Genomic DNA, 25202 nt, shown 5'->3' on the forward strand with positions numbered 1-25202 from the left:
GTTGACTTCTTTTTCATTTAAGGACTCTGCCTATTTGAGGGGGCAGGCTACGGCACTATATTTGCTTGGATTTTTTTTTTCTTTCCTTGTATACACAAGAGATAGTCCTTTATTTTAGTGGGCCACCTCAAATATTGCTCAACTAGCCACAAGGATGTCCTGAATCTTCCAGAAAACTTAAATGGGTGCTAATCTGAGCCTACTTCCCAGACCTCGCGAGATGACTTCCTGCTTATGAATGGCCCTTACATAAAAGGAAAAGAATGATGAAAGTTATGAATCTACCTGAACACCGGACTCCTTGAGCTATGAGCCCCCACATGAAGTTAGCACAGTATTCACACCAGTGTGGACCTCGGAAGGTGTGGACCTGTAATATATAGAGGAGAGAAAATGTCAGAAATTTCTTATTTGTCTGGAGGCAGATGACTTAGCCATGAAACAAACACAAAGTCAAACAGTGGCCCATGTGGGAGGAGTTTTCCTCATTGGGCATTTTTTCCGGGATGGTGGAATTGCAAACAAATCCAGGGAAAAAAAACAAAAAAACTTTGATCCTTGTAAGTCCTTCACTGATCCATCACATCCCTGCCCAGACTCTGAAGGGAATATGAAATTAACAGTCAGATTACAGTTCCATGCCATCAGCTAAGAAAGGAACCTCTCACTACCCCCAAATAAGGCATTCTGTGTACAAGCTCAAGGCAACCAACACTGACAACCTACATTTATCTCAGCAAATTCTGGAAAATAGAATTCAATTACCATGTCCTTTTGGCCAAAGTTGTCCCATCTGTGGAATATCCAGGCAGGTATAAATAAGACATGGTTAAAGGATAATTGAAAGGTTCAAAAACTTTGAGTTAATTCCAAAAACAGCATTTTGAAAAAAGGGAGGAAGTTGAGTGGAAAAGGCTGAGTACCCATATGGTGCACAGGACTGCCTTTCCCAGAGAGTAGGTCTGTCTTCAGCAAGGTCTGTTGTGCAAGCTGCAAGGTCCATCTGACTGATCAAGATGTCAGTTGTTAAATAAAGTAAGAATGATCTGACCTTTAATTATGTAGGTACAGGTTGTTTATGGTAGGTCCATTTTTTAAAATTCATAATGTAAAATAAACATTAGAAAACTGGCAAAGTAGTTTACCTGGATAGTGTGCCTGCTCGGCCATGTATGAGACCTGGGTGTGAGATTGACCCCCACTTCATGGGGGGAAGCACTGGTGCTTTGGTGTCTCTGTCTCTCTATTTTATTTTAGTGAGAGAGAGACACTAGAGCACTGCTTACCTCTGGCTTATGGTGGTGCTTGGGGTAGTGTCGCTTTGCGGAGGAGAGAGGAAAAGAGAAGGTCCAGTGTGGAGAGGGAACACAAATCTTTATTCGTGCGGGCACCTCAGGGTTGGGTCAGAGCACAGCGGTTCGGGCCACATGGAGTTAGCCAAAAATGGCCGTCCCCCGCTACGTGCACCACCCTTCCGTCCAAGGTAAAAAAAAAAAAAAACGGGCGAGAGAGAGAGAGAGAGAGAGAGAGAGAGAGAGAGAGAGAAGGCGGAAGTAGGAGGGCTTTTTATAGGGCAACAGCCAGGAGTGCCGTGTTGGGACAGGATTGGTTGGGAAAGGTATTTGAGAATACCGTATAACTCTCATGGGAAGTGGCTGAGCCTGAGGGGATAGCCTGGCAGATGTGACTGCATCTGCATAATTCCCGAGCAGGGTAGAACCTGGAATCTCAGAGCCTAGGGTCTAAAGTCTTCTGTATAACCATTACACTGTCTCCCCAGCCCACCCTTTCTCTTTCTTTTCTCCCAGACTCTCAATTTGAAATACTGAGTCTGGAGCAGTGAAGTTCTGGCAATGATAATAACTAACTAACTAACTAACTAACTAGATAAGTAAATAAATAAAAACACAAATGCATTCTCTCCAGTACTAATGAGCTTCAAGATGTAGATAGATCCAGGGGGTTTCTTGAAAGCAATGTGGTCATGCAAAGTCAGTAGCCACCAAAGACAGTATATTTGGGGTATCTGTAGCTATGCAAAAAGTTCAGAATTTTTATAAGAATTAAGATATTATGAAACAATATATATGGACTTTTAGGCTTAAAAAAATCCAGATAGAAGGTTAGAGATCAATAGTTGGGGTGGGGGAGAGCTGGCTCACTTGGACTATGTGTGTGCTTTGCTATGCACGCAACCCAATTTCCAGCCCAGGTCCATTATACTAAAGGAAGATTTAGTGCTGTGATGTATTTTTCTTTGTCTATTCCTATCTGAAAAAGTCAGTGTGTAGTGTGAAGCCCCAGTGACAAAAAGAAAGAAAACAGAGAGTGGAGAGATACCACCACAGCACTACTTCACCACTCGTGAAGCTTCCGTTTTCCATGCTACTCCCATGTGGTGGCTGGGCGCTTCAACCCAGGAGCCTGAATATGGTAAATTGTGCACACTACCAGGTGAGCTGGTTTGGGCCCCAGGGCTTTCAAGGTGTTAAACCTCTGATAACAATTTAAAAAAATGCTGACATTCTCCCACCCACCCTTTTAAAATAAAAGGTTGGAGATGAGGGAGAAAGAGTGGGAAGAGAGATACCCACAGCGCTGTTCTACTGGTTGTACTACCTGCCTCCGGAATGCGGGGACCTCAGGAAGGGAGGGTGACTTCATGACAGGTCCTTGTGCATGGAAATACATTTTCTCTACCAGGTACACCACGACACAGACCCCAGACACATGCTATCTCTCTCTCTCTGTCATTTAACAGACAAAGAAGCCTGCATATTACTTGTATTTAACAAAAATATTAGGGGGGCCAGGTAGAGAACACACATTATAATGCACAAGGACCTGGGTTCAAGCCCTTGGTCCCTACCTGCAGGAGGAAAGTTTCAAAGTGAAACAGTGCTATAAGTCAGTCAGTCTCTCTCTCTCTCCCTTTCTCTCTCTCCTTCCCTCTCTCTCCTTTCCTCTCTTCCACCAACCTCTCACTTCCCTTTCATTTTCTCTCTGTATCTATCCAAAATAATAAATAAATAAACAACCAAAATAACAAGGTGACCTATATGTGTTAGAGGCAGTTTTAAGTATAGTTGCTTTTTGCCCTCCTGCCCAGTGAGGTGGAAAATTCCTTGCCCTTTTCCCCTTGACAAATAGGACCTAATCAGTGAAGGCCATCAGTTATTTTGCAAGTTGCTTGAAAGACCCTGCATCGGGCAAGACTTATCAGGGTCTTTGTATAGGGTTTGAGGAATGCTGTTACCAAATAGTTACAACAGATGGCCGGATAAATTGCAAACAGATGGCCGGGTGGTCCCAGCAGATAGCAAATAATGTGGCGACCCCCACTGTGGCCGGGTCCTATTGGTCTGGTTCATGGTGTGATGTTTAGAACTAGCTCATGCTTTGCTTTGAATGGATCATACTTTTGCTAAGTTTGAAATGACTGGATTTTGCGTTTTCTATAGCATATTATTGGATACAGGCTGATAAGGTGATGTGTTCTCCCTCCCTGAGTGTAGTCTGAATTCCTATAAATTGTGTGGTTTGAGCCTTGTTCAGGGTCGAGCTGGTGGACTGCTGTCAGTTGCCACTCGGCCCAGATTCGAATTCGTTAATAAAATCTTTTGCTTCCTTGCAGCGGATGGTGGTTTGATTTTGCTCGCTAACAATATGGTTACAATTTGAGGAGATATTCATCAAAGTTTTACTTAAAATAGCACCATTCTGAATTTTTTTTTTTTATCTGTTCATACATTATTGAAAGTAGGTGTAGTGGTCTAGGAGGTGGCACAGTGGATAAGGCTTTGGACTCTAAACATGAGGTCCTGAGTTCGATCCCCAGCAATACATGTACCAGAGTGATGTCTGGTTCTTTCTCTCTCTCCTATCATTTCTCATGAATAAGTAAATAAGATGTTAAAAAAAAATAAAGAAACTAGGTATACATAAAATTGCAAACAAAACAGACTTGTATCCCTCCTAATGGAACTCAGATTTGTAAAGGCAGAGAAAGTAAACATATTAATAACAAAAAAGCTACTTATGGCCATCAATGAAATGGAGTTATTAATTGGTTTTTGATATTTCGGCTTAACCAGGTGCAAGCAGATCATTTTATTATCTCTGCTTTGAAAATAGTGAACAAAATAGAATCTTTGCAAAATAGTTCTTGATTAAATGAAACATCATACTGCAAGGCAGTGACACTAACTCTTGACAAAGCATTCCTTCTAGGCTTGTTTATCCTGAAGAGTGCTCGCGTTCTCACAGAACTAACATGGCACACACAGCTCATTTAGAGGCTTACTCAGATCAAATTCTGTATAAATAGAATGCCTCAGTCAAGTGTCCTATTAGAAGTTGAACATTTTCTAAATTCAACAAACAAATACTTCTTAATTATTCACTAGAAATGTTCTAATGGGGGAGTTGGGCATTAGTGCAGCAGGTTAAGTGCATGTGGTGCGAAGTGCAAGGACCAGCATAAAGATCCCGGTTCAAGCCTCCGGCTCCCCACCTGCAGGGGAGTGGCTTCACAGGTGGTGGAGCAGGTCTGCAGGTGTCTATCTTTCTCTCCCCCTCTCTGTCTTTCTCTCTCCATTTTTCTCTGTCCTATCCAATGACAGCAACAACAACAACAATAACCACAACAATGATAAAACAGCAAGGGCAACAAAAGGGGAAAAAGTAGTCTCCAGGAGCAGTGGATTCGTACAGAGCCCCAGCAATAACCTTGGAGGAAAAAAAAAAAAAAAAAAAGAAGAAGAAGAAATGTTCTAATGGGACTGCTGGTTAACTGTGGCAACAAAGTCAACTTAATATGTTGTTTAAATTACAAGATTAGTAAAATAGTTTGTTTTCATGGCATTGCTCAGCTCAAGTTTATGGTTGTGTGTGTTGGGGGGGGGAGTTGGGAATTGAACCTGGAGCCTCTGACCCTCAGACATGGAAGTCTGATAATCATTATGTTATCTCCCCTGCCCAAGATAAAGAATAATATGGAAAACAACACACTACACCCTTTCCCTCAATAAAACAAACAAAAAAAAAGATGCCAGTAAAAAGGACTATGGAAAATGTGAGAGCCATCAGGAAGGCTTACGGGAGGTCACCTCACACCTGACAGAAAAGCAGGAAGACTTATAAGGGGAATGAAAGGGAGAATTCCTGGCAGAAGGAACACTTCAGAAGCAATAGAATTTGGTGTGATGAAGGAATTAGAAATCCCAGGTGACCAGAAAACACTGAAGAGCAGAGGGGCAATTGGGATGAAGTTTATTACAGGAAAGCAACTTAAAGGTTTTATTAAGAAATGAATTTGGCTAATTTAGTTCTGATAAGTTCTTGAAAGACTTTTATAAGTAAGATGATTAAAGCACAAGAGATATTCTGACCACTATGTTGAAAATAGGTGAGAGAACATCAATAGCAGAAACAAATTAGTAATCTAGGCAGGAATTTCTTTTTTTTTACATTTTTAATTTCTTTAATGGTTTACAGTCAACAGTAAAAAAAAAAAAAAAAAAAAACCAGTTTGTACATGAATAACATTTCCGAGTTTTCCACATACCAATAAACCCCTACTAGGTCCTCCTCTGCCATCAAGTTCCAGGACCTGAACCCTCCCTCACCCCACCCCACCCCAGAGTCTTACTTTGTTGTGATACACAGAACTCCTTTTTTTCCCCAGAGCACTGCTCAGCTCTGGTTTATGGTGGGGTGGGGGTGGGGATTGAAGCTGGGACTTTGGAGCCTCAGGCACAAGAATCTCTTTGCATAACCATTATGAATCTCTTTGCATAACCATTATGCTATCTACCCCCCACTAGGCAGTAGTTTCTATTTGAGAAGTGAAAGAGACCAAGGCCAGAATGCTTTCAATGAAGAGGGGGAAATGGATAGATTTGAGATATATTTTGTAGTTACAATTTACTGGATATGATAATAAATGTAGGTTCTTCATGGAGAGAAGAATCCAGAATTATTGTTAGATGTTAGCTTTGGAAACCAGGTAAGCTGTGTTACAATTTGCTGAGATAGGTGGATGTTCTTTTGGTGAAAAGCTCAAGAAATTAGACTTGCACAGCTTAAGGGTTACATGGTGTTATGATTTCACATGTTGTTCAGACAGAGGAAGAATTGAAATCCTGTGAATGGATATAGTTTATCCACAACAGAAAGTTTAAAATTAAACAATAACAACAAAACAGGGCTCAATTCCAAGTTCTTGGTGCTCCGAAATCTAGACATCAGTCAAGTAAATACCAGTTAAATGAGGAATGAGCATTGATTCACACACATAGGACTCATTAGAAACCTTGGCAAGAGTAAGCAGTCTGGATTAGTAAGCACAGAAGATATAACATAATGAACTGAAGAATAAGTGTAATATTGGAAGATGAGAAATGTGTCACCAATTTAGTTAATAATTTGAATGTGCAAATAATTACTGACCATGAATGATCTTATTATTTTCATCAAGTCTTTGAGAAACAGGTATCTCTACCTAATCTACACTATTCTGGAGCAAGAAAACAAAAGCTTTAGAATTCACTTTATAAAATGAATATAATATAAATTTAAAAACTAAGCAAATATGAACAATACAAAAGAGTAAAATTAGGGGCCAGGAGGTGGCACATCTAGTTAAGCACACAACTTACATACAACCCCCTGGTTCCCACCTGCAAGGGAAAAGTTTCATAAGCAAGGCTGTAGGTGGCTCTCTCCTTCCTTATCTCCCCTCCCCTCTCAATTTCTCTCTGTCTCCATCCAATAATAAGTAAAATATTTTTTTAAAAGGGTAAAACTATAGATTAAGTTCAGCCTATGAGAATAGAACTATAATCATAATTATAAAACAGAAACCACTGAATGCATTATTATATAGTTCTGAAATGTCATGATCAAGAAGGGCTTGTTTCAGGGATTAAAATTAAAATTAAATTAAATTTAAATCAAAGGGTACACATTATTGGAATACACCACAAGAACAAAACAAAGGATAGAAACCAGGCAATCATTTCAAAAATTTGATACCAAGAATCAAAATTCAATATCCACTAACAAAATATCACTTATTTATCATAGCCAAGCAGATATACCTCTCTAAAATAGTTGATTAAAGGTATTTATGAATCACACAAGTCTCATACTTAAAGATGAATTATTAGAATAATTTCCTTTAAAGCAGCAAAAATATAAATTTGCTCTCAATGCTCTTCCTGATAAATGAAGAGAGAAGATACAGTGCTTACTGTACTTTAAGAAATAAGAATTGGGGGAGTCTGGTGGTAGTGCAGCGGGTTAAGCGCAGGTGGCGCAAAGCACAAGGACCGGCATAAGGGTCTCGGTTCAAGCCCCCGGCTCCCCACCTGCAGGGCAGTCGCTTCACAAGCAGTGAAGCAGGTCTGCAGGTGTCTATCTTTCTCTCTCCCTGTCTCCCCCTCCTCTCTCCATTTCTCTCTGTCCTATCCAACAACGAAGGCATCAATAACAATAACAATAATGACTACAACAATAAAACAACAAGGGCAAAAACAAAGGGAAAATAAATAAATAAATAAATAAATATTTTTTTAAAAGTTTAAAAAAAAAGAAAGAAAGAAGAATTGAGGGCTGGGTGGTGGCACACCCAGCTGAGTACATATGTACTCAACATCCCAGGTTCAAGCTCCTGGTCCCCACCTGCAAGGGGAAGCTTCACAAGTGGTGAAGAAGGTCTTTAGTTGTCCCTCTTTTCTCTCTCTCTCTCCTCTGCCTTCTCAATTTCTCTCTGTTCTATCATATAAAATCAAAGAATAAAATAAAAGAAGGAAGAAAAAAAAAAGTGGAAGGAAGGAAAGGAGGGAAGGAAAGGAAAGAGGGAGAAAGTGGCCTCCAGGAGTGCTGGATTCAAAGTACAGGCACCATGTACCAGCAATAACCCCAGTGGCAATAAAAAAATTTTAAATAAAAATAACTTTAAGGGGCTGAGTGGTTGCGCATCTGGTTGAGCGCATGTATTACAATGCACAAGGGCCCGGGTTTGAGCCCCCAGTCCCCACTTATAGGGGGAAAGCTTTACGAGTGGTGAGGCAGGGTTGCAGGTGTCTCTCTGTCTCTCTCCCTCTCTATCACTCCCTCCCTCTTGAGTTCTGGCTGTCTTTATCTAATAAATAAAGATAATAATAAAAAAGAAATGTAAAAATAATAACTTTTAAAAAATAAACAATATTTTCTGAAGATTACTTCAGAAAGTAAGTATTACAGAATCATAGGTTTCCTAAAGTTTCACTTTTTGTCATCTTCTTAAAAATAATTAAATGTACAAAACTGCATTAATGTTTATCAGTCCTACCCATGCTAGCAGTATCATTTCTCATCAATGTACTTGGACCTCATTTCTTCAGCCCATCAAATGAAGCAGATATTGTTGATAGCAAATGATATGATAGGATAGTATCCTTACAAATATATATTCCCACAGAAATTAAATAAAACAGGGCCAAAGGAGAACATAAAGTTAATTAAACATTATTTTAGGTCCACTGCCTAATCTGATTGACCACTGATGTTTACTCCCATGGCTATTAGACCTTGAATTTTCTTTTTGGGTCCATTAGGACAATCTCTAAGACAGTAGGTTACACACAAATGGTGAGGGTGCTTTCTGAGCCCACTTTGGGGTCTGGGGGTTAAGTTATAATATCTCTTCTCCCAGTGAACTACCACATAATTTGAGAAGTTACTAATAAGCATTTTCCATTCTCTGAAATTTATTGATTTGTAAGAATATCTTTTCAGGAAAAAAGGAACATTTCACAAACTTCAAGTCAGTAACTGAAATACTTGAGTCAGGAAGAATGTATCCCAGACAGGAAGAATGTCTGTCCAAGACTATTATATTAAGCCTGGTCTGCCTGGAATTTAAAAAAACCACAATAAACAGAAAAAAAGATATTACAGGAGATAAGGTATGTTTGACAAATAGCCCAGAAATCGCTACTTAGTAAAAACAGGAGCAAGAAGTGTTGCCTAGAAAAATCTCAAAATCTCAGGCGTTTAATCCCCCAATTTAGCTCTTTCTAAATGAGCAGGATGTTATTTGTTTCAAATTTGCTGAATCTGGAAGACTGATTTTTTTTTTTTAAAGAAGTATGTTTTGATGGGTGAGTGTGGATACCGCCCAAGTCTATAATCAGCTCAGCCTCTGCACCAGACTATAAGAAACAGAAAATACCAGTTTTGATGTGCTACAATTGAGACATTTTGCTTTTTCTTATCATCATGCTAATGTTTCTCAATCATGGTACGACTAACTTCTGGGGTTGGATACATCTTTGTGTGTTGTGGGATGTGTACAAACATTCTTGTCCTTTGCTTATTTGATATCAAGTAGCATCCCTGAACTTCCCCAAGTTAGAACAACTGCAATTGTCTCCTGGGTGTGGGGATGGGAAGAGTCAGAGTAACTCTGGCTGAGAATCATTGGTACCAAGTGAAATAAAATTACATGATCTCATTTTGCTATTTTCATTGTTCACATTGAAAGAAATGAAAACTTTTTGTTGTTGTTGTTGCTTTGAACTGAAAAAGGCTCTTTGGCCCTACCCTACTAGGGAAAGGGAAAGGTAGAGACAGGCGGAGGCTGGGACTATTATGGATTGACCTGTCAATGCCCATGTCGAGTGGAGAAGCAATTACAGAAGCCAGACCTCCCACTTTCTGCTCCCCATAGAGATCTTTGTTCCATACTCCCAGAGGGATAAAGAATAGGGAAGCTTCCAATGGAGGGGTAAGGATATGGTACTCTGGTGATGAGAATTGTATAAATTGTACCCCTCTTATCCCACAATCTTGTTGATCATTACTGAATCACTAATAATGGTAAAAAAAAAAAAAAAAAAAGAAGTTAAAAAAGTAAGAAAACACAAAGCAGAACTTGGACTGGGTTTGGCATATTGACCAAAGTAAGACTCTGGAGTGGGGGGAAGGGTTCAGGTCCTGGAACATGATGGCAGAGGAGGACATAGAGAGGGTTGAATTGTTATATGGAAAACTGGGAAATGTTACATATGTACAAACTAGTGTATTTTACTGTTGTCTGTAAACCATTAATCTCCTCCAAAGAAAGAAAAAAAGAAAAAGAAGAAGAAAAGGATCAAAGGCAGGTTTTGTTTTTCTACTTTATAGACTTAAAATACGTATTATTTATTTACTTAGTGGGAAGGAGACAGAGAGTGAGGAAGAGTGAGAGGACAAAATCATTTCTCTGGGGATTGAACTTGGACTTTATACAGGTAAATATTGTGTCCTACCTGTGTTGCCACCTTCTTGGACTCCTAGATAATATTTTACTGAGGTAACGTATGCTTCTATTATCTATATGTCAGGTGTGCTTCAATATCAATCAACACTTGCATATATAATAAGTTCACCACTTCAAGTGAAAGGCACTTTCTTAGCTGCATTATGTGCACAGAAGAGGTGACCAGAGCTGGCTAAAGTCACTTCCAGTTTAAAGTTGCTGGGCTTGTGGGGAAAGTCATCTAGTTTTGAGTTTTTCCAGAGTTACTTGAGAGGCTGGGGGATGGGCACTTTGCCTATGGATCACCCAAAGGATCAGCAGCGGAGACTTTTGGCCTTCCAGTTCTGGCTAAGGGTTTTTCCTATTACCCACCACATTTTCCAGAATCATGTGTGTCACTGATTTTGTGTGAGAAATTAGGCTAAACTCTGGACTTTTTCCCTCTTGCAAGATGAGATGAAATACTGACCTTGAAGTGAACCTTTTCAGATGGAAGGAAAAACAGCTGAGGGGAATCACTGGACCTTTGACAGAAGAACCAGGCTCTCTTAGAGGTCTGCTGAGCAGATGTTGTAAGAGAGCTTGGTTTCTCAACTGGAGTGGCCCTGCTGACCTCCACTTTTATCTACTCAGCAAATGTCCTACAATATTTTATTTGGCCCATCAGCAATTAATTTCTAAAACCCTGTCACAAAGCTTTTTGCAATGCTTCTCACTGAATTAAGTGACACATTCTTGTGCTAACTCCTCTCAGGTGTATGACAGCATCAGCACCAACATTTCTTTTTTCCTTAGTGATTTCTTTTTCGTTATCAGTGATTTAGATTTGCTTATACAATTTTAAGATTTCAGGGGTATAGTTGTACACTGATTTGTAATGTGTACCCCTAAATAAATCCACACCAATATTCTTTTGATATTTATACTCAAAAAGTTCAGCAAGCCTCATACCGACTTCAAGGTTTCTCACCCTCTTCGGTTGGTCCTAAGCTGGCCCTATCCTTAGCATCCTTTATGGTCTTTACTAGATTCTCTCTTTTTAAAAAAAGATTTTTTACCGGGGCCGGATGGTGGCGCACCTGGTTGAGCACATGTTACAAAGCGCAAAGACCCAGGTTCAAGCCCCTGGTCCCCACCTGTAGGGGGAAAGTGTCACAAGTGGTGAAGCAGTGCTGTAGGTGGTCTTTCTCCCTTCCTCTCAATTTCTGGATGTTTCTATCCAATGAATGAATGAATTAATGAATTAATTAATTAAAAAAGATTTTTTACTTTTTAAAATATTTTATTTATTTATTATTGGAGAGAGACAGAAAGACTGAGATAGGAGGGGGAGGTAGAGAGGGCAGCCAAATGTTTCCTAGGAAGCAAAATCTCTTGAATCTGGTGCCATTCATTAGAGAAAGAGTTTACACTCTAACACCATCACTGTTTCTTTTGAAGCTGGCAATATCTGGCCATAAACAGATGCTTAGCCCATATTTGCTGAATAAAGAAATGGATATCTAGTAATTTCCTCTGCTTTAGAACTCTCAAAAATGCCTGATTAATATGGACAATGACCCCTGGTACTTTTTTCTTTTAACCCCTCTCTACAAAACACAAAAAGGGCTGTTTTCCTGCACTTAAAATACCACAATTGGCCATTTTGTTATCTGTAATAGTCTCTGAAATAAAGACAATAGGAATTTTTTTTTTATTGCTACCTTGGTTATTGCTGGGGCTTGAGGACTGCATGATGAAGATGCAGTCGTTTGTTTGTTTGTTTATTTTTTGCTTTTGTTGATAGAGACAGAGAGAAACTGAGAAGGAAGGGGAAGACAGAGAGGAAGAGAGATAGAAAGACACTTGTAACACTGTTTTAACACTCATCAAACTTCACTCCTACAAGTGGGGGCTGGGGCTTGAACCTGGGTCCTTGCATATTCAGTATAAAGCTAATAATAGCTAAGGGGTCAGACTCTTTTGTAATGGTTCATATGTGGTGAAACAGTTTAATCAAGCAGCTTCTAGGTATGTGGTCTAAGCAGAGTCCCTGCCTGCTTTGTTGTGAAAGTTTATTTCTTTTCTACCAGGCTCTGCTGGTATTTAAATGATTACAATGATAATGTCCCAATATTTACAGAAGAATATGCCAAGGAGGGAAAAGATAAACTTTAAGTCAGACCTTGACAAGCAGGGAAACCACTCACCTATATGAAAATCTTGTCCAAAAATAGTTTCCTTCTGACTTAAAACCCAAGTGACAAATGTAATACCATTAAATAAGGGCATCGAGGCATCAGTGCTGCTAGTCTGAGTAGGATCCATTTAAAGCATGATTACTAGATTCATTCTTTTTTTTTTTTTTCTTTTGGACTCCAGGGCTATTGTTGGGGCTCAGTGCCAACATTATGAATCCACTGCTTCTGGCAGCCATTTGTTTCCTTTTTATTGGACAGTACAGAGAGAAACTGATAAGGGAGGATAAGAGAGAGAGAAAGAGAGAGAAAGACACCAGCAGACAGTTCTTCACCACTTGTGAAGCAAACCCCCCCCCCACAGGTGGGGAGCTGAGGCTCAAACCAGGATCTTTGTGCGCTTCCTTACACTGAGTATTATGTGTGTTTACTGGGTGCACCACTGCCCAGTCCCCTGGATTAGTCCATTTTCTACAAACAAATCTTTAAAAAACATTGAGCATATATAATCTATGTGTTGTATGGTTTAAAGAACACACAATACTTCCATTTTCCCAATGATGAAACTGAGGGTGGAAAAACTAAGTTCTTTGCCCAGATCAAGTTGTGGAGTACCAAGCTGACAAGTTAAGTTACCTCTTTCCTATGCTGGTGTGAAGGAGGGGGCACAATTACACCGATCGCTGGGGACCTGCGGCTCACTGGTCTGAAGATTCCTGGGGCTAAGTGTTATTTGGGTAGGCCATCTAAGACAGTTATTCTACCTTAAGGGGGATGCCTCTTTAAGTCCACTAGGTACACAGAAATACAGATGTAAAATAAGTTCAATAATGGAGTGGTTTTCTGCTTATCAAAGTTGTGTTCTAGAGATGAAAATATTAATTTCCTTTTTCCTCCAACAAATACGCTTAGCTCCTAGTTTGTGCAAGTAGCTCCAGGAAATTTAGAAGTTAAATTAGTAGCAGCCACATCTGTATATAATGTTCAAAAGTGTGTAATTACTGCATGAAATGAAGGGAAACTTTAAAGCTTATTTCTACAGAGCTGGAATTTGACTTTTCTTACCCATGCTCTACCTTGGAAAAAGGACTTGATATATGCTCAGGAATGGTCATATATCAGGGAGAGGTTTTTAATTTATTTTAATTTATTTTTAATATAAAAAGGAGACATTGACAAAACCATAGGATAAGAGGGGTATAATTCCACACAATTCCCACCACCAGAACTCTGTATCCATTCCCCTCCCATTCCCCTTTTGGAATAGGAATTCTCAGTTGTATGTTTTCTATTCTCTTGGTTGACAGAATTCTGAGGAGAGATGGAGAGGGCTATTTACCTGAGGGGATAGTGAAAATTTATTTGCCAATAAGCATAAAAATGTGATTATGATCACTTACCCTTTTTATTGAACACTTACTCTATGTCATACACATAATAGCTACAACCAGTAATATAACTTAGAAAATAAGAAAGTTTCAAAATAAGGCCTATAAATAAAAACCCAGTATAAAATTAACACACACAATTATCCAATATCCCAAGTTAAATGTCAGGGGCCTTTGATAAATGTTATCTTTCTTCACTTGATTCAATGTTACTAAAAACCCTTGGCTGTATTTTTAGTTCAGACCTGCTTTTAGAGTAGTCTTCCAAAGACTATGTGAAGTTTCCACTGAAAGTTGGCTGGTGGTGAAGAGGTCTGTTTAAGGGTAAAGGGGGGGGGGGGCAAGGAATAACAAAGAGAACCACCCCCTCTCATCCCAGCCACTCATTCTTAAGGGCAATGGCACGGGCTGTACCATTGAAAGTCACAGTCAGCTGACAGTTATTTAAAGGCTTTCTATGTCTCAAAGATGTCTATTTAAAACATGGATGAGAAATCTTCTGTCCCGCTTGCATATCCCCTCTCCACAACAACTTGTCTGTTCTATTTTTTCTTTCTCAGTAATCTGTCAAGTTAGAAGTGAGCACACTAGGAATTGACTTTTTTTTAGAAAAAAAAAAATGAAAGAGAAGTACTGTTTTGCAGCAAAATAGAAACTGTGTTAGCAACATCACTATAGTGATTACACACTTGGTCAAATGCACATATTTCCATGTCCAAGGACCTGAATTCAAAGGTCCTTACCTGCAAGGGGGCAGCTTCATGGTCATCTAAGCAGTGCTGAAGGTATTTCTCTTTCCCTTTCATGTCAATTTTCTATATTCAGTAAATGAATAAATAAATAAATAAAATCTTTGCTTAAAAAAGAAAGAAATGAGATTCAATTGGTGCTCAGGTTTTGATGACTTCATTTAGATATCTTAAGTTAAAAAGAACACTTTGTTTTGATGGTATCAATCAGCTAAATATGCTTGTATGTTTTTGCACAAATTAAGAATATATATATATGAGAGAGAGAAGTTATCCTATGCAAAGACATCTCTTGTAGGTCATGATTCCAATTGTATCTTCATACCAGAAGAACTGAGATTTTCAAAAGGAAAGAAAAGAATAAAATAATTTGTAAGTCCAAAAACATCCACCCTCCCATTCATGGTAGTGCAATCATAGGATGCAAGGAATCAGAGATTTCTGCCAAAAGTCAGAAAAACACTTTCTTTTTCTTTTTTTTAGAAAAACACTTTCTTAGAACACACACACACACACACACACACACACACACACACACACACACACACACACAAAATGGAATAATGAAATAATGAGTATAAAGATAGCTAAGAGAAAAAATATATATATATGCTTTGTCTGTCACTATTCAGAGATAGGAGACATATCAAGAGGACTGACACAGGTGAGAACCTATTAAAAAATCTGGATTCTAAATCTGTATGGTTGAATAACTATAGTCCTTAGTGCAACTATAGCATGAAAATGTCTGGGCTGTTCGCTTTCTAAAAGCAGAAACAGGACAAACAAACCACAGTAACATGAATACATATTTATTTTCTTTTCATTTACTCATTTTGGATAAAGACATAGAAAATTTGAGATGGAAGAAGATAGAGAGGGGGAAAGAGAGAAAGACACCTGAAGAACTGTTTCACCATTCATGAAGCTACCCCTCTGCAGGTGGAGTCATGGACTTGAACCCAGTTCCTTGTGCACTGTAATATGTGGACTCAACTAGGTGAATCATCACACTACCACCCCATGAATGTATATTTAATAGACACACATTTGTCTTTATGAAGGACTGGAAAGCAACCCAATAAACAGGTTTCCTTGGTCACCTCTGACAAAAGGGCTTCCTATCTAGTTGCAACAGTCACTTAAGTGATGGGCCCTAAAGGGAATGTTAAATATTCTTCAAGGCCACAATCAGACTGGCTATTTGAACGCATTTTACTTCAAGTACTCTTAAGATTAGCATATATTAATCTGGATTACTATGTGATGAACATTTCAGCAACTTAGTCCAAGAGCCAGAAAATCAGAAAATATTCAACTTAAAACTTTCCTATGAACCAGTGTAGTGGCCAGCAAAAAATAAAAATAAAATCTCGGGAGTCAGGCGGTAGCGCAGCGGGTTAAGTGCAGGTGGCCCAAAGCACAAGGACTGGCGTAAGGATCCCGGTTCAGGCCCCGGCTCCCGACCTGCAGGGGAGTCGCTTCACAAGCGGTGAAGCAGGCCTGCAGGTATCTATCTTTCTCTCCCTCTGTCTTCCCCTCCTCTCTCCATTTCTCTCTGTCCTATCCAAAAACAACAACAACAATAATAACCACAACAATAAAACAACAAGGGCAACAAAAGGGAATAAATAAATAAAATAAAAATAAAATCTCAAACACAAAAACTAAGTAGTCTTTTCTTGAATTAATCCTATCTGGATAAAAATCAATGGTATAGACATATACAAACATCATATATTAATAATTGTAAATGACTGAATTATAAAACAATTCACCCTTGAGATAGTTTGAGTGCATACATTGTAATTGTTGTTGTTCTGTGGCTTATTCCACAACTATAATCGTAGTTTCTTCAAAGCATTGTAAATGCTTTGCTTCAGATGCACCAAATTAACATTAAAACAATATATATGTATAAAATATTGTTTGTTGCTCCTAGCTCTTTCTTTTTTTTTCTGTATCCTTCATTCAAGTCTATACCCTCCAACTTCCAATTTGCTGCCCATTTGCTGGGATCAAGCCTCTACCTCTCTGGTCCATGATTCCTGTACTTAATAGCATCTTGCAAAAGAGTTTGACATCACAACCTCCTCCCAGTCTTTCTTGGGGAACACATGAGGGCAAAGGAATAGCCATAATGTTCTAACGAATGACGGTCCATTTCTTCAAGTGTTAGTCTGAAATGAAGACAGCTGTATATCTAGTTTATAAATACACATGGGAAAGCCGCTTACACTCCTACCAGCTTTCCATATCTTTTTGTTTGGTCTAGAGAGCAGGATCAAGGGTGCCTCTCCTGCCCCCAGAAAACAAACAAAAGCCACTGGCTGGCATCTTCTGTCAGAGTTTGCTTTCACAGCTGTACACACATAAGCCAGAGAGTTAGCATTGCTGGAAACAAAAGACAAGACTCAGGCAACTATTTTCACTTGCTCAGAGATAGCAACGGGCTTCACTGCTGCTTGGAGTGGAAAAGTACTGCTGGGCATTCATCAAAATATCTCTAAATGCCACAGACTGGACATGCTCTGTTTTTCTTTCACGGAATCTGGGAATAAGATGAGGAAATGGACCTGATTCTCCAGACAGAATGAAATTAACACAGACAGAGGGATTTCTAGGTATCAAAATCATGCTGGCTGTTTTCTGAAGTCCCCAGTTTAATTTGATATAGAGCAAGACAGTGCTAACTGTGGAACATAAAGGAATTTGTTGTCTCATTCATTTAAAGTTAAACAAACAAACCAAGATGTGGTTGAGCATACAACATCATAGCGCACAAAGACCTGGTTTCCAGCCCTTGTTCCCCACTTGCAGTAGGGAAGCTTCATGAGTAGTAACAGGTATCTCTCTCTCATCCTCTCCATCCTCCCCATTCCCTGTCAACTTCTGTTTCTATCCAAAATAAAGAGAACATTTTATTTACTTATTTATATTGCCTCCGAGGTTATCACTGAGGACTCAGTGCCAGTACTATGAATCCACTGCTCCTGGAGGCCACTTCTGTTTTGTTTTGTTTTTTTAAACTACTGTATAAGACAGAGAGAAATTGAGAGAGGAGGGAGAGGTAAGAGGGGGAGAGAAAGACACCTGCAGACCCACTTCACCACTTGGGAAGCAACCCCCCTGCAGGTAGGGAGCTGGGAGCTCGAACAGGGATCCCTGCACAGGTCCTTGTGCTTCATACAATGTTGTGCTTAACCCGCTGTGCCACTGCCTGGCCCCCAACAAAACAATTTTAGAAAGTGGAAAGAAATAACAATATATTTAAAAATAGATAAAAATGTAATTGTGCCTCTCCACCTGCACTTTAATAACAAAAGAAGGAATGCAGAAGTTCGCTTACCTTAAAGTTGTGCATCTTCTCATAGTTGTAGTGGTTGTCATTGTGCGTGAGGGCAGCTCTTCGGACCAGGGAGGAGATCTGTGAACAGGCAAAGAGCTTGAGAGGGGGCCAAAAAAAGATGCCTTTGAGTCCCACCTTCACCCCCAAAGCCAAGGCCAGAAGTTCCTGGCGTTTCCTGCCTGGCTTAGACTTTCGAACAACAGCACACTTTTTCTCATTTTCCAGCCACAGTTCCTGGGAGAACATAGTGCCTGGACTCCAGGTCTTTCTAGTTTGTCCTGTGGAGCTGCGGAAGCTCACTGTGCAGTCAATTTCTCAAACCGTAGCTAATGTTAGCTAGCAGATTTGAGGCAGCTGTGTCCAGTCTGCAGAGGCCTCGGGCATGTGACCCGGAAGAACCAGTTTGAATGATGAGGAGACTCTGCATCTGAATAAGGATGGGTCTGTTTTCTGCTATTTTTTTCAGGCCTACGTGTGCCTGAAACAATAGCACACATTCATGCCCACGTATGTTCACTCCATCACAGAGCAATCAACAGAGGAGGCTGCTTTATTCTTGCTGCAAATAATAAGTCCTCCTTGCAAATTATTCCTCATTGCAAAGGAGAGATCTATTACTTGTGAGCACATTACACATGCACACGCACACGTGCAAACACACACACACACTATCCTGGGACTCTGAGTCCTGTCCTGGACTGAATCTGAGGGTTGCTTAATTTTAGATTGTAAAACCTGAATCTCCTTCTTTGTTCTTCTTTCTCTCTCTCGCCCTCTCTTCCTCTCTCTCTTTTTCTTTTTTGTAAATTTGCCCTAGTTCTAGACAGCTTAGGCTGTATTTAAGTTAAAACAGTTTGATCTCTGAATGTTAAATGGAAGCAAAACAGAATTTCAGCTCTGAGTTTTTAGAAGTTTTAAAATAACAGGTAGGATGTCTTCTGCTAGGATACCTCAGTTTCTTTCCCTCCTGCAAATATAAGTGAACCCTTCAATCCACACAGGTGCTCCCTGGCTATAAATATTATAGTTGGTTTCACATTTAATGCTAATTCTGTGAGAGGCCAAGTATAGTCATCTTCTTAATGGTCTCCCTTGGGGCCATGGGGTTTTGGTCCTAGTTCTCCCAGTGAAAAATAAAAAATTGAAAAGGGACAAGGGTTAGAGGCTGGCTGTGTGTGCACACCATGTTGAGTATACCTGTTACCATGAACAAGGACCAGGGTTAGGAACCTCCACTCCCCACCTACAGGGAGGATGCTTCTCAAGTGGTGAAACAGGTCTGCAGGTGTCTTTCTCTCTCCCTCTCTATCTATTCCTCTCCTCTCAATTTTGCTTTGTCCTATCCAATTAAAAACAAACAAAAAATATAACCTAGTCACTGGGAGCAGTAGACTTATAGTGCTGGCACTACTACTACAAGAGATAACCCTGGCAACAATAATTAAAAAAAAATTAAAAAATGAGGGGGCCGGGATGTAGCGCAGCGGGTTAAGCGCACATGGCGCAAAGCGCAAGGACCAGCGTAAGGATCCCAGTTCGAGCCCCGGGCTCCCCACCTATAGGGGCAGGGATCACTTCACAAATGGTGAAGTTGGTCGGCAGGTGTCTTTCTCTCCCCCTCTCTGTTTCTCCCTCTCTCAATTTCTCTCTGTCCTATCCAACAACAATGACATAATAACAACAACAACGGTAAACAACAAGGGCAACAAAAAGGGGGGGAAGGCCTCCAGGAGCAGTCGATTCGTAGTGCAGGCACAGAGCCCCAGCAGTAACCTTGAAGGCAATAAATAAATAAATAAAATAAATAAATAAATAAATAAATAAATAAATAAAAATAAAGACTTTAAAAATAAAAAATGAGGGGGTCGGGCGGTAGTGCAGCGGGTTAAGTGCACGTTGCGCAAAGCACAAGGACCAGCTTAAAGATCCCGGTTTGAGCCCCTGGCTCCCCACCTGCGGTCGGGGGGGGGGGGTAGGGGGGGTGTCTCTTCACAAGTGGTGAAGCAGGTCTTCAGGTGTCTATCTTTCTCTCCCCCTGTTTTCCCCTCCTCTCTCCATTTCTCTCTGTCCTATCCAACAACAATGACATCAATAACAACAACAACAATAACCACAACAACGATAAAAAAAAAAAAAGGGAAAAAAAGAGCATCCAGGAGCAGCGGATTCGTGGTGCAGGCACCAAGCCCTGCCAATAACCTGGGAGGCAAGAAAGAAAGAAAGAAAGAAAGAAAGAAAGAAAGGATGAAAGGATACATACAGGTCTATTCTTACTTAATCTTCACTGGAAGGAAATCAAGAGGTAAAACACTTTGTGCAGGAATGCAAAACCCCTTATCTGAACTAATTATATGACTAGATGTTTAAGAATTGCATGAAATAAATTATGGGAAGTGGGAAAGTGTTTTTTCTTTTCCTTTTGGAAAAGTGCAGGTCCTTGTGCTTCGCACCACATGCGGTTAACCCCCCGACTCCCGACTATGATTTCTATAACTGTCTGACAACATTTTCCATCTGACTTATTTTGATCTAGACCTAATTCATTAGATGGACCATATTTTCCTGCATGCTCTGTTTAAACTGGGGATTTAAAATTTTTTTAAAATTTGATTTGATTTTTAGATAGATTTAGAGAAGCAGAGAGAGAATGAAAGAGACTATTAGTACCAAAGGTTTCTTCAGCTGGTGCTCTCTGGTCCTTTTTTGTTTGTTTTCCCTTTACTTTTCAGATGGGAATAGTGACACAGAATGATAATAAGAGCAAAAGAGAAACCACAGCACTGAAGCTTCCTCCAGTGTAGAGGGGCGGACCTCAAACTTGGGTCATGCGCATAGCAAACCAGCACACTATCCAAGTAAGCTACTTTCTAGCCCTCTGGTCTCCTTGTTTTTCTTTTTGATCAGCACTGGGGCTTTATCACCTGGCTAGATGCACCTGTTACCATGTACAAGTACCCGGATTTGAACCCTTGGTCCCTACTTACAGGAGGAAGGCTTCACAAGTGGTGGAGCAGGACTGCAAGTATCTCTCTCTCCCTCTCCCCTCTCAGTATCTCTCTGCTTCTATAAAAATATAAGTAAATAAAAAACTTAATAAAAACATTTTTTAAAAGACTTAAAAAAAAGATTCAGTAGAAAGATGCCAGGGAGCTGTATCAGGAGAGTATACAAATGGGGAAAGTATACAAATATTGTTGTATAGTATACAACAATAAAGTATACAAATATTGTTGACTGTAAACCCCATGATTTGATCTGGGGCCCATGTTCAGCACAGGAGCCTGTGTAACCTTTGCATTCCTTTATGCAAAGCTTTATGCAAAGGTCTGAGTTCAAATTGCATGGTTATAGCTAGGGACATTCTAGGCTGACCTAATTGCAGGACCTTTCTTCCTCGAGAGAGAGGCAGTCCCTACTGCCCCACAAGTGGGTCCACTATGTTGTTCCTGATGACCAGTGACAGTGGAGAGAGGGATCTGTTACAGGTCTAGGCCCATCATGTCTACATGGGTATCTCAGGAGTCCCTGACTAGGGCCCAGGATGATGGGGTGGCCTGGTAATGACCAAAAGGGCCATCACTGAAATATGCCTTTATCTCTTTGTCTAGCTTTTGTAGTCCTTTACTTGATAAGGTTAGTCTTAGAGTGACTGAAATAGTGAGTAAGGGAACTGAAATAGCAAGTAGGTAAGGAGGGTATCCAGGTCTAAGTAGAAACTATTTGATTAAGTCCTTTTTTTTTTACTTCTATTTCTATTTTGTATTGATTAAGTTCTTTATGGTGTGTGTTTTTTTTTTTAGGATTTTCTACTTGCTTGCTATGCTTACGGAGTCACTGTAGACTATTGTGCACTTTTGCTGTAAGGTATGTATTTCCCCCTAACGTGCTCTATTTAGCCCTCCTGCATGTTAGCTGTTAGGCTCAGGCAAAAGTTAGTAAAGTCATGGGCCCCTTGGATTTACCCAATTTTAGGTATACCTAAAATTGACTTCCTAACTTTTTCCAAAAAATGGAGACCCCAAATCTCATCTGCTATATTTCTACCTTTAGCTTCCTCATTATTAAACAATTTGTTTTGCTTTATATCATAATGCTTTTCAGCCACCAAGTTGTAGTTGCTACTATGACACCAATGTGATTTCCCTAGGCAGATGATCTCACCAATGTGTCCTGGAAACCCCACCTTTCCAGAGCTCTGCCCCACTAGGGAAAGATAGAAACAGGCTGGGAGTATGGATCGACCTGCCAATATCCATGTCAAGTAAAGAAACATTTACAGAAGCCAGACCTTCCACCTTCCGCACCCTTTAATGATCCTGCGTCCATACACCCAGAGGGATAAAGAATAGGAAAGCTTTCAAGGGAGGGGATGGGATGTGGAACTCTGGTGGTGGGAATTATGTGGAATTGTAGCCTTCTTATCCTATGAAAGAAACGAGGATTGTATACCATCGTCAAATCCTAAAGACACAGCTAGGTTTACTATTAAAATGATATTGAAGATAACATAGTGCATGTGGGGAGTACGTTTTATAATAACTTCATGCTACGAGGAAGGCAGGGTTAATGCCATTATTCTCCTTTAGTGGGCACACCAGGTGTGTTCTGGGCAACAGGATCAGGGCTCCTGGTTTTCTCTCTATTAAAACCCCGGCATTCCATTTACATCAGATCTGCAGTGGTAGTCACTCACAGTCTCCAGACAGAAGGACTTGTTCCTCCTTTTAGTCGCTAGAAGAATTTTTTTAAACAAACATTTAAATTGGCGTCCTCCACATAGTTCTTCCATTAACTACAGTGCCAGTGAGCAGCCCAAAGAACAACACTAGTTTAGCATCCATACAAGTTTCCAAGCACAAAAATTAATATATCTGCTTAATTTTTCCCACTTTCCTCACATTCTCTCAAAATGACTTCTGCATTTAAAAAATCAGAATGCTCTTGACTTTTTCCTTTGACTGATATCAGTTGACTTCCTACATCAATCTAGTGTTCTAAGGTTGGCTGTGTGGGGGCTGCAGGACACGTCCCCAAAACTGAACAGTATTAAAATCTGCCCCAATCCAAAGACACTCAATAAAATATTTATAGGCATTTATTCAGCCAGAATGGTGGTGAGAAATCTGTATTTTCCTTTACTTTTAACTCTTTGTGGGTCACATTAAGTCCTTTTAATGGCTGAATACTGGCATAATCAATGTCAGTTTATTATTATTTCAGTGTCTAAAACATATCTGATTACTTATAGCAGGAACTAATGATAAATGGCAGAGAGATTTTCATTCTGAATTTATTTCTATAACATCCTATCCCTACTTATTCTCTATTTCTTTTAGTATATGAGAGAAAAAATACAGTAATACTGAGATGAATAAGCCTACTTGTGGAATAACAAAGTTCTTTTTTTTTTATTTATAAAAAGGAAACACTGGCAAAACCATAGCATCAGAGGGGCACAACTCCACACAAGTCCCACCACCAGAACTCCGTATCCCATCTCCTCCCCCAATAGCTTTTCTATTCTTTCTCTCTCTGGGAGTATGGACCCAGGGTCATTGTGGGATGCAGAAGGTGTAAGGTCTGACTTCGGTAATTGCTTCCCCGCTGAACATGGGCGTTAAAAGGTTGATCCATACTCCTAGTCTGCCTCTCTTTTTCCATAGTGGGGTGGGATTCTGGGGAAGCAGAGCTCCAGGACACATTGGTGGGGTCTTCAGTCCAGGGAAGTCTGGTTGGCATCATGCTGGCATCTGGAACCTGGTGGCTGAAAAGAGAGTTAACATACAAAGCCAAACAAATTGTTTTGTAGATAGCTAGTAGGCATATTTTAGTTATATTCCAAAGGGCCTGTGGCTATACTAGTTTTTGTTGTTTTTTTTTCCCCTGAGCCTAAAATCTGATATGCAGGTGGATCCTAGTTATTGCCTGGGGAGATGTCATGGCATGGAAGTTATTTTCTTTTATCAATACTACTAAGCCTAGCCTATTTGATCCTATGTACCCTGAGCATGTCCTTATACTGGTAAATAAATCTCCCTTGCTCTTTGTTCCTAAGAACTGCCCCATTAGTGTTTGCTATATTCTTTGTGGTTTGCAGTCCTGAGAAAGGAGAAAGACAACAAAAGGCTATGACTAAACTGTGAGCTTGTTCCCAGCACTGCTAAAGAAATGAAAGTGGGGTAGGACCCTGCCCTTTCCTTCCAACAACCTGTTAGTGAAAGCTACATAATCCTGGCTTTATTTGAGTCTATCAAAGTATCAGGTGTTGATGGCTGACCTGGCTGACTCCTGAAACTCCAGGTGACCTCCAAACTTGTTCTGGTCCTAGGAGGAGAGGCCTTTTTTCTCTGATGGCATAACACACCCAGCTGGTGCTTCAATTGTTCTCCAGACCAGATGGCAACTGTCAGTAGAAGAGGGCCAAAAATCTGTCCCACTGCTTTCACAGTGAGTCATTCCACTTCATTCACAATAGCCAGGGCTTGTGTAGTCTCTAAAATGGACCAAACTATCTTCTTTAGAAGCAAATAACTATTCTGGATCTCTGTGGGTTGATCGAGAAATGTTATGATGGCTGTCTTTTCAACAGAACTTCCCCCAGCTGTTTCACTGAGACTGCTATAAATAGTTGTGGCTACTTACAAACCTGCTTAGATGTGGAAAGAAAGGTTATCCTGATTTACAAAGAAAGAATTTAAAAAATATATTTATTTTATTTATTTATTCCCTTTTGTTGCCCTTCTTATACTTTTTATTGTTGTAGTTATTTTTGTTGTCATCATTGTTGGATAGGACAGAGAGAGGAGGGGAAGACAGAGAAGGGGAGAGAAAGACATACACCTGCAGACCTGCTTCACCACTTGTGAAGCGACTTCCCTGCAGATGGGGAGCCAGGGCTCTAACTGGGATCCTTGCGGTTCTTGCACTTTACGCCACCTGTGCTTAACCTGCTGCCCTACAGCCCGACTCCCAGAAAGAAAGAATTTTTAGGTTTTATCAACACCTTACACATTTCAACATGAAGTTCCTGCTGTTTTTTAAAAATTGTTTACTAATGAGAGAGAAGCAAATACAGCATTACTTCAGCATATGAAATGTTGGAGACCAAAGTCATGATTTCATGCTTATAAGTCAAACACTTTACCCACCGTGCCACCTCATGACTAACTGCTATTTGTTTTTGTATGCAGGTTTTGCAAGAGGGAAGAGTTTTTCACAGAAGCACAGTGATCTATTTTCTTAATAGGTTTTTAG

General features: G+C 40.0%; 1 protein-coding gene across 1 annotated transcript in view; it reads right to left on the bottom strand.

Annotated features, from left to right (window-relative positions):
• The window catches only part of CHN2 (chimerin 2), a 350215-nt gene that overhangs the window by 19234 nt on the left and 305779 nt on the right, over positions 1-25202 (bottom strand). Inside the window, exons 7-8 of the mRNA XM_060196039.1 lie at positions 17949-18026; positions 286-370 (exon numbers count right to left, since the gene is read on the bottom strand). Coding sequence (XP_060052022.1) covers positions 286-370; positions 17949-18026 — 163 coding nt within the window. The remainder of the gene's footprint in view (positions 1-285; positions 371-17948; positions 18027-25202) is intronic.

The sequence above is a fragment of the Erinaceus europaeus genome, chromosome 8, assembly GCF_950295315.1.
Source record: "Erinaceus europaeus chromosome 8, mEriEur2.1, whole genome shotgun sequence".
NCBI classification, from domain to species: domain Eukaryota; kingdom Metazoa; phylum Chordata; class Mammalia; order Eulipotyphla; family Erinaceidae; genus Erinaceus; species Erinaceus europaeus.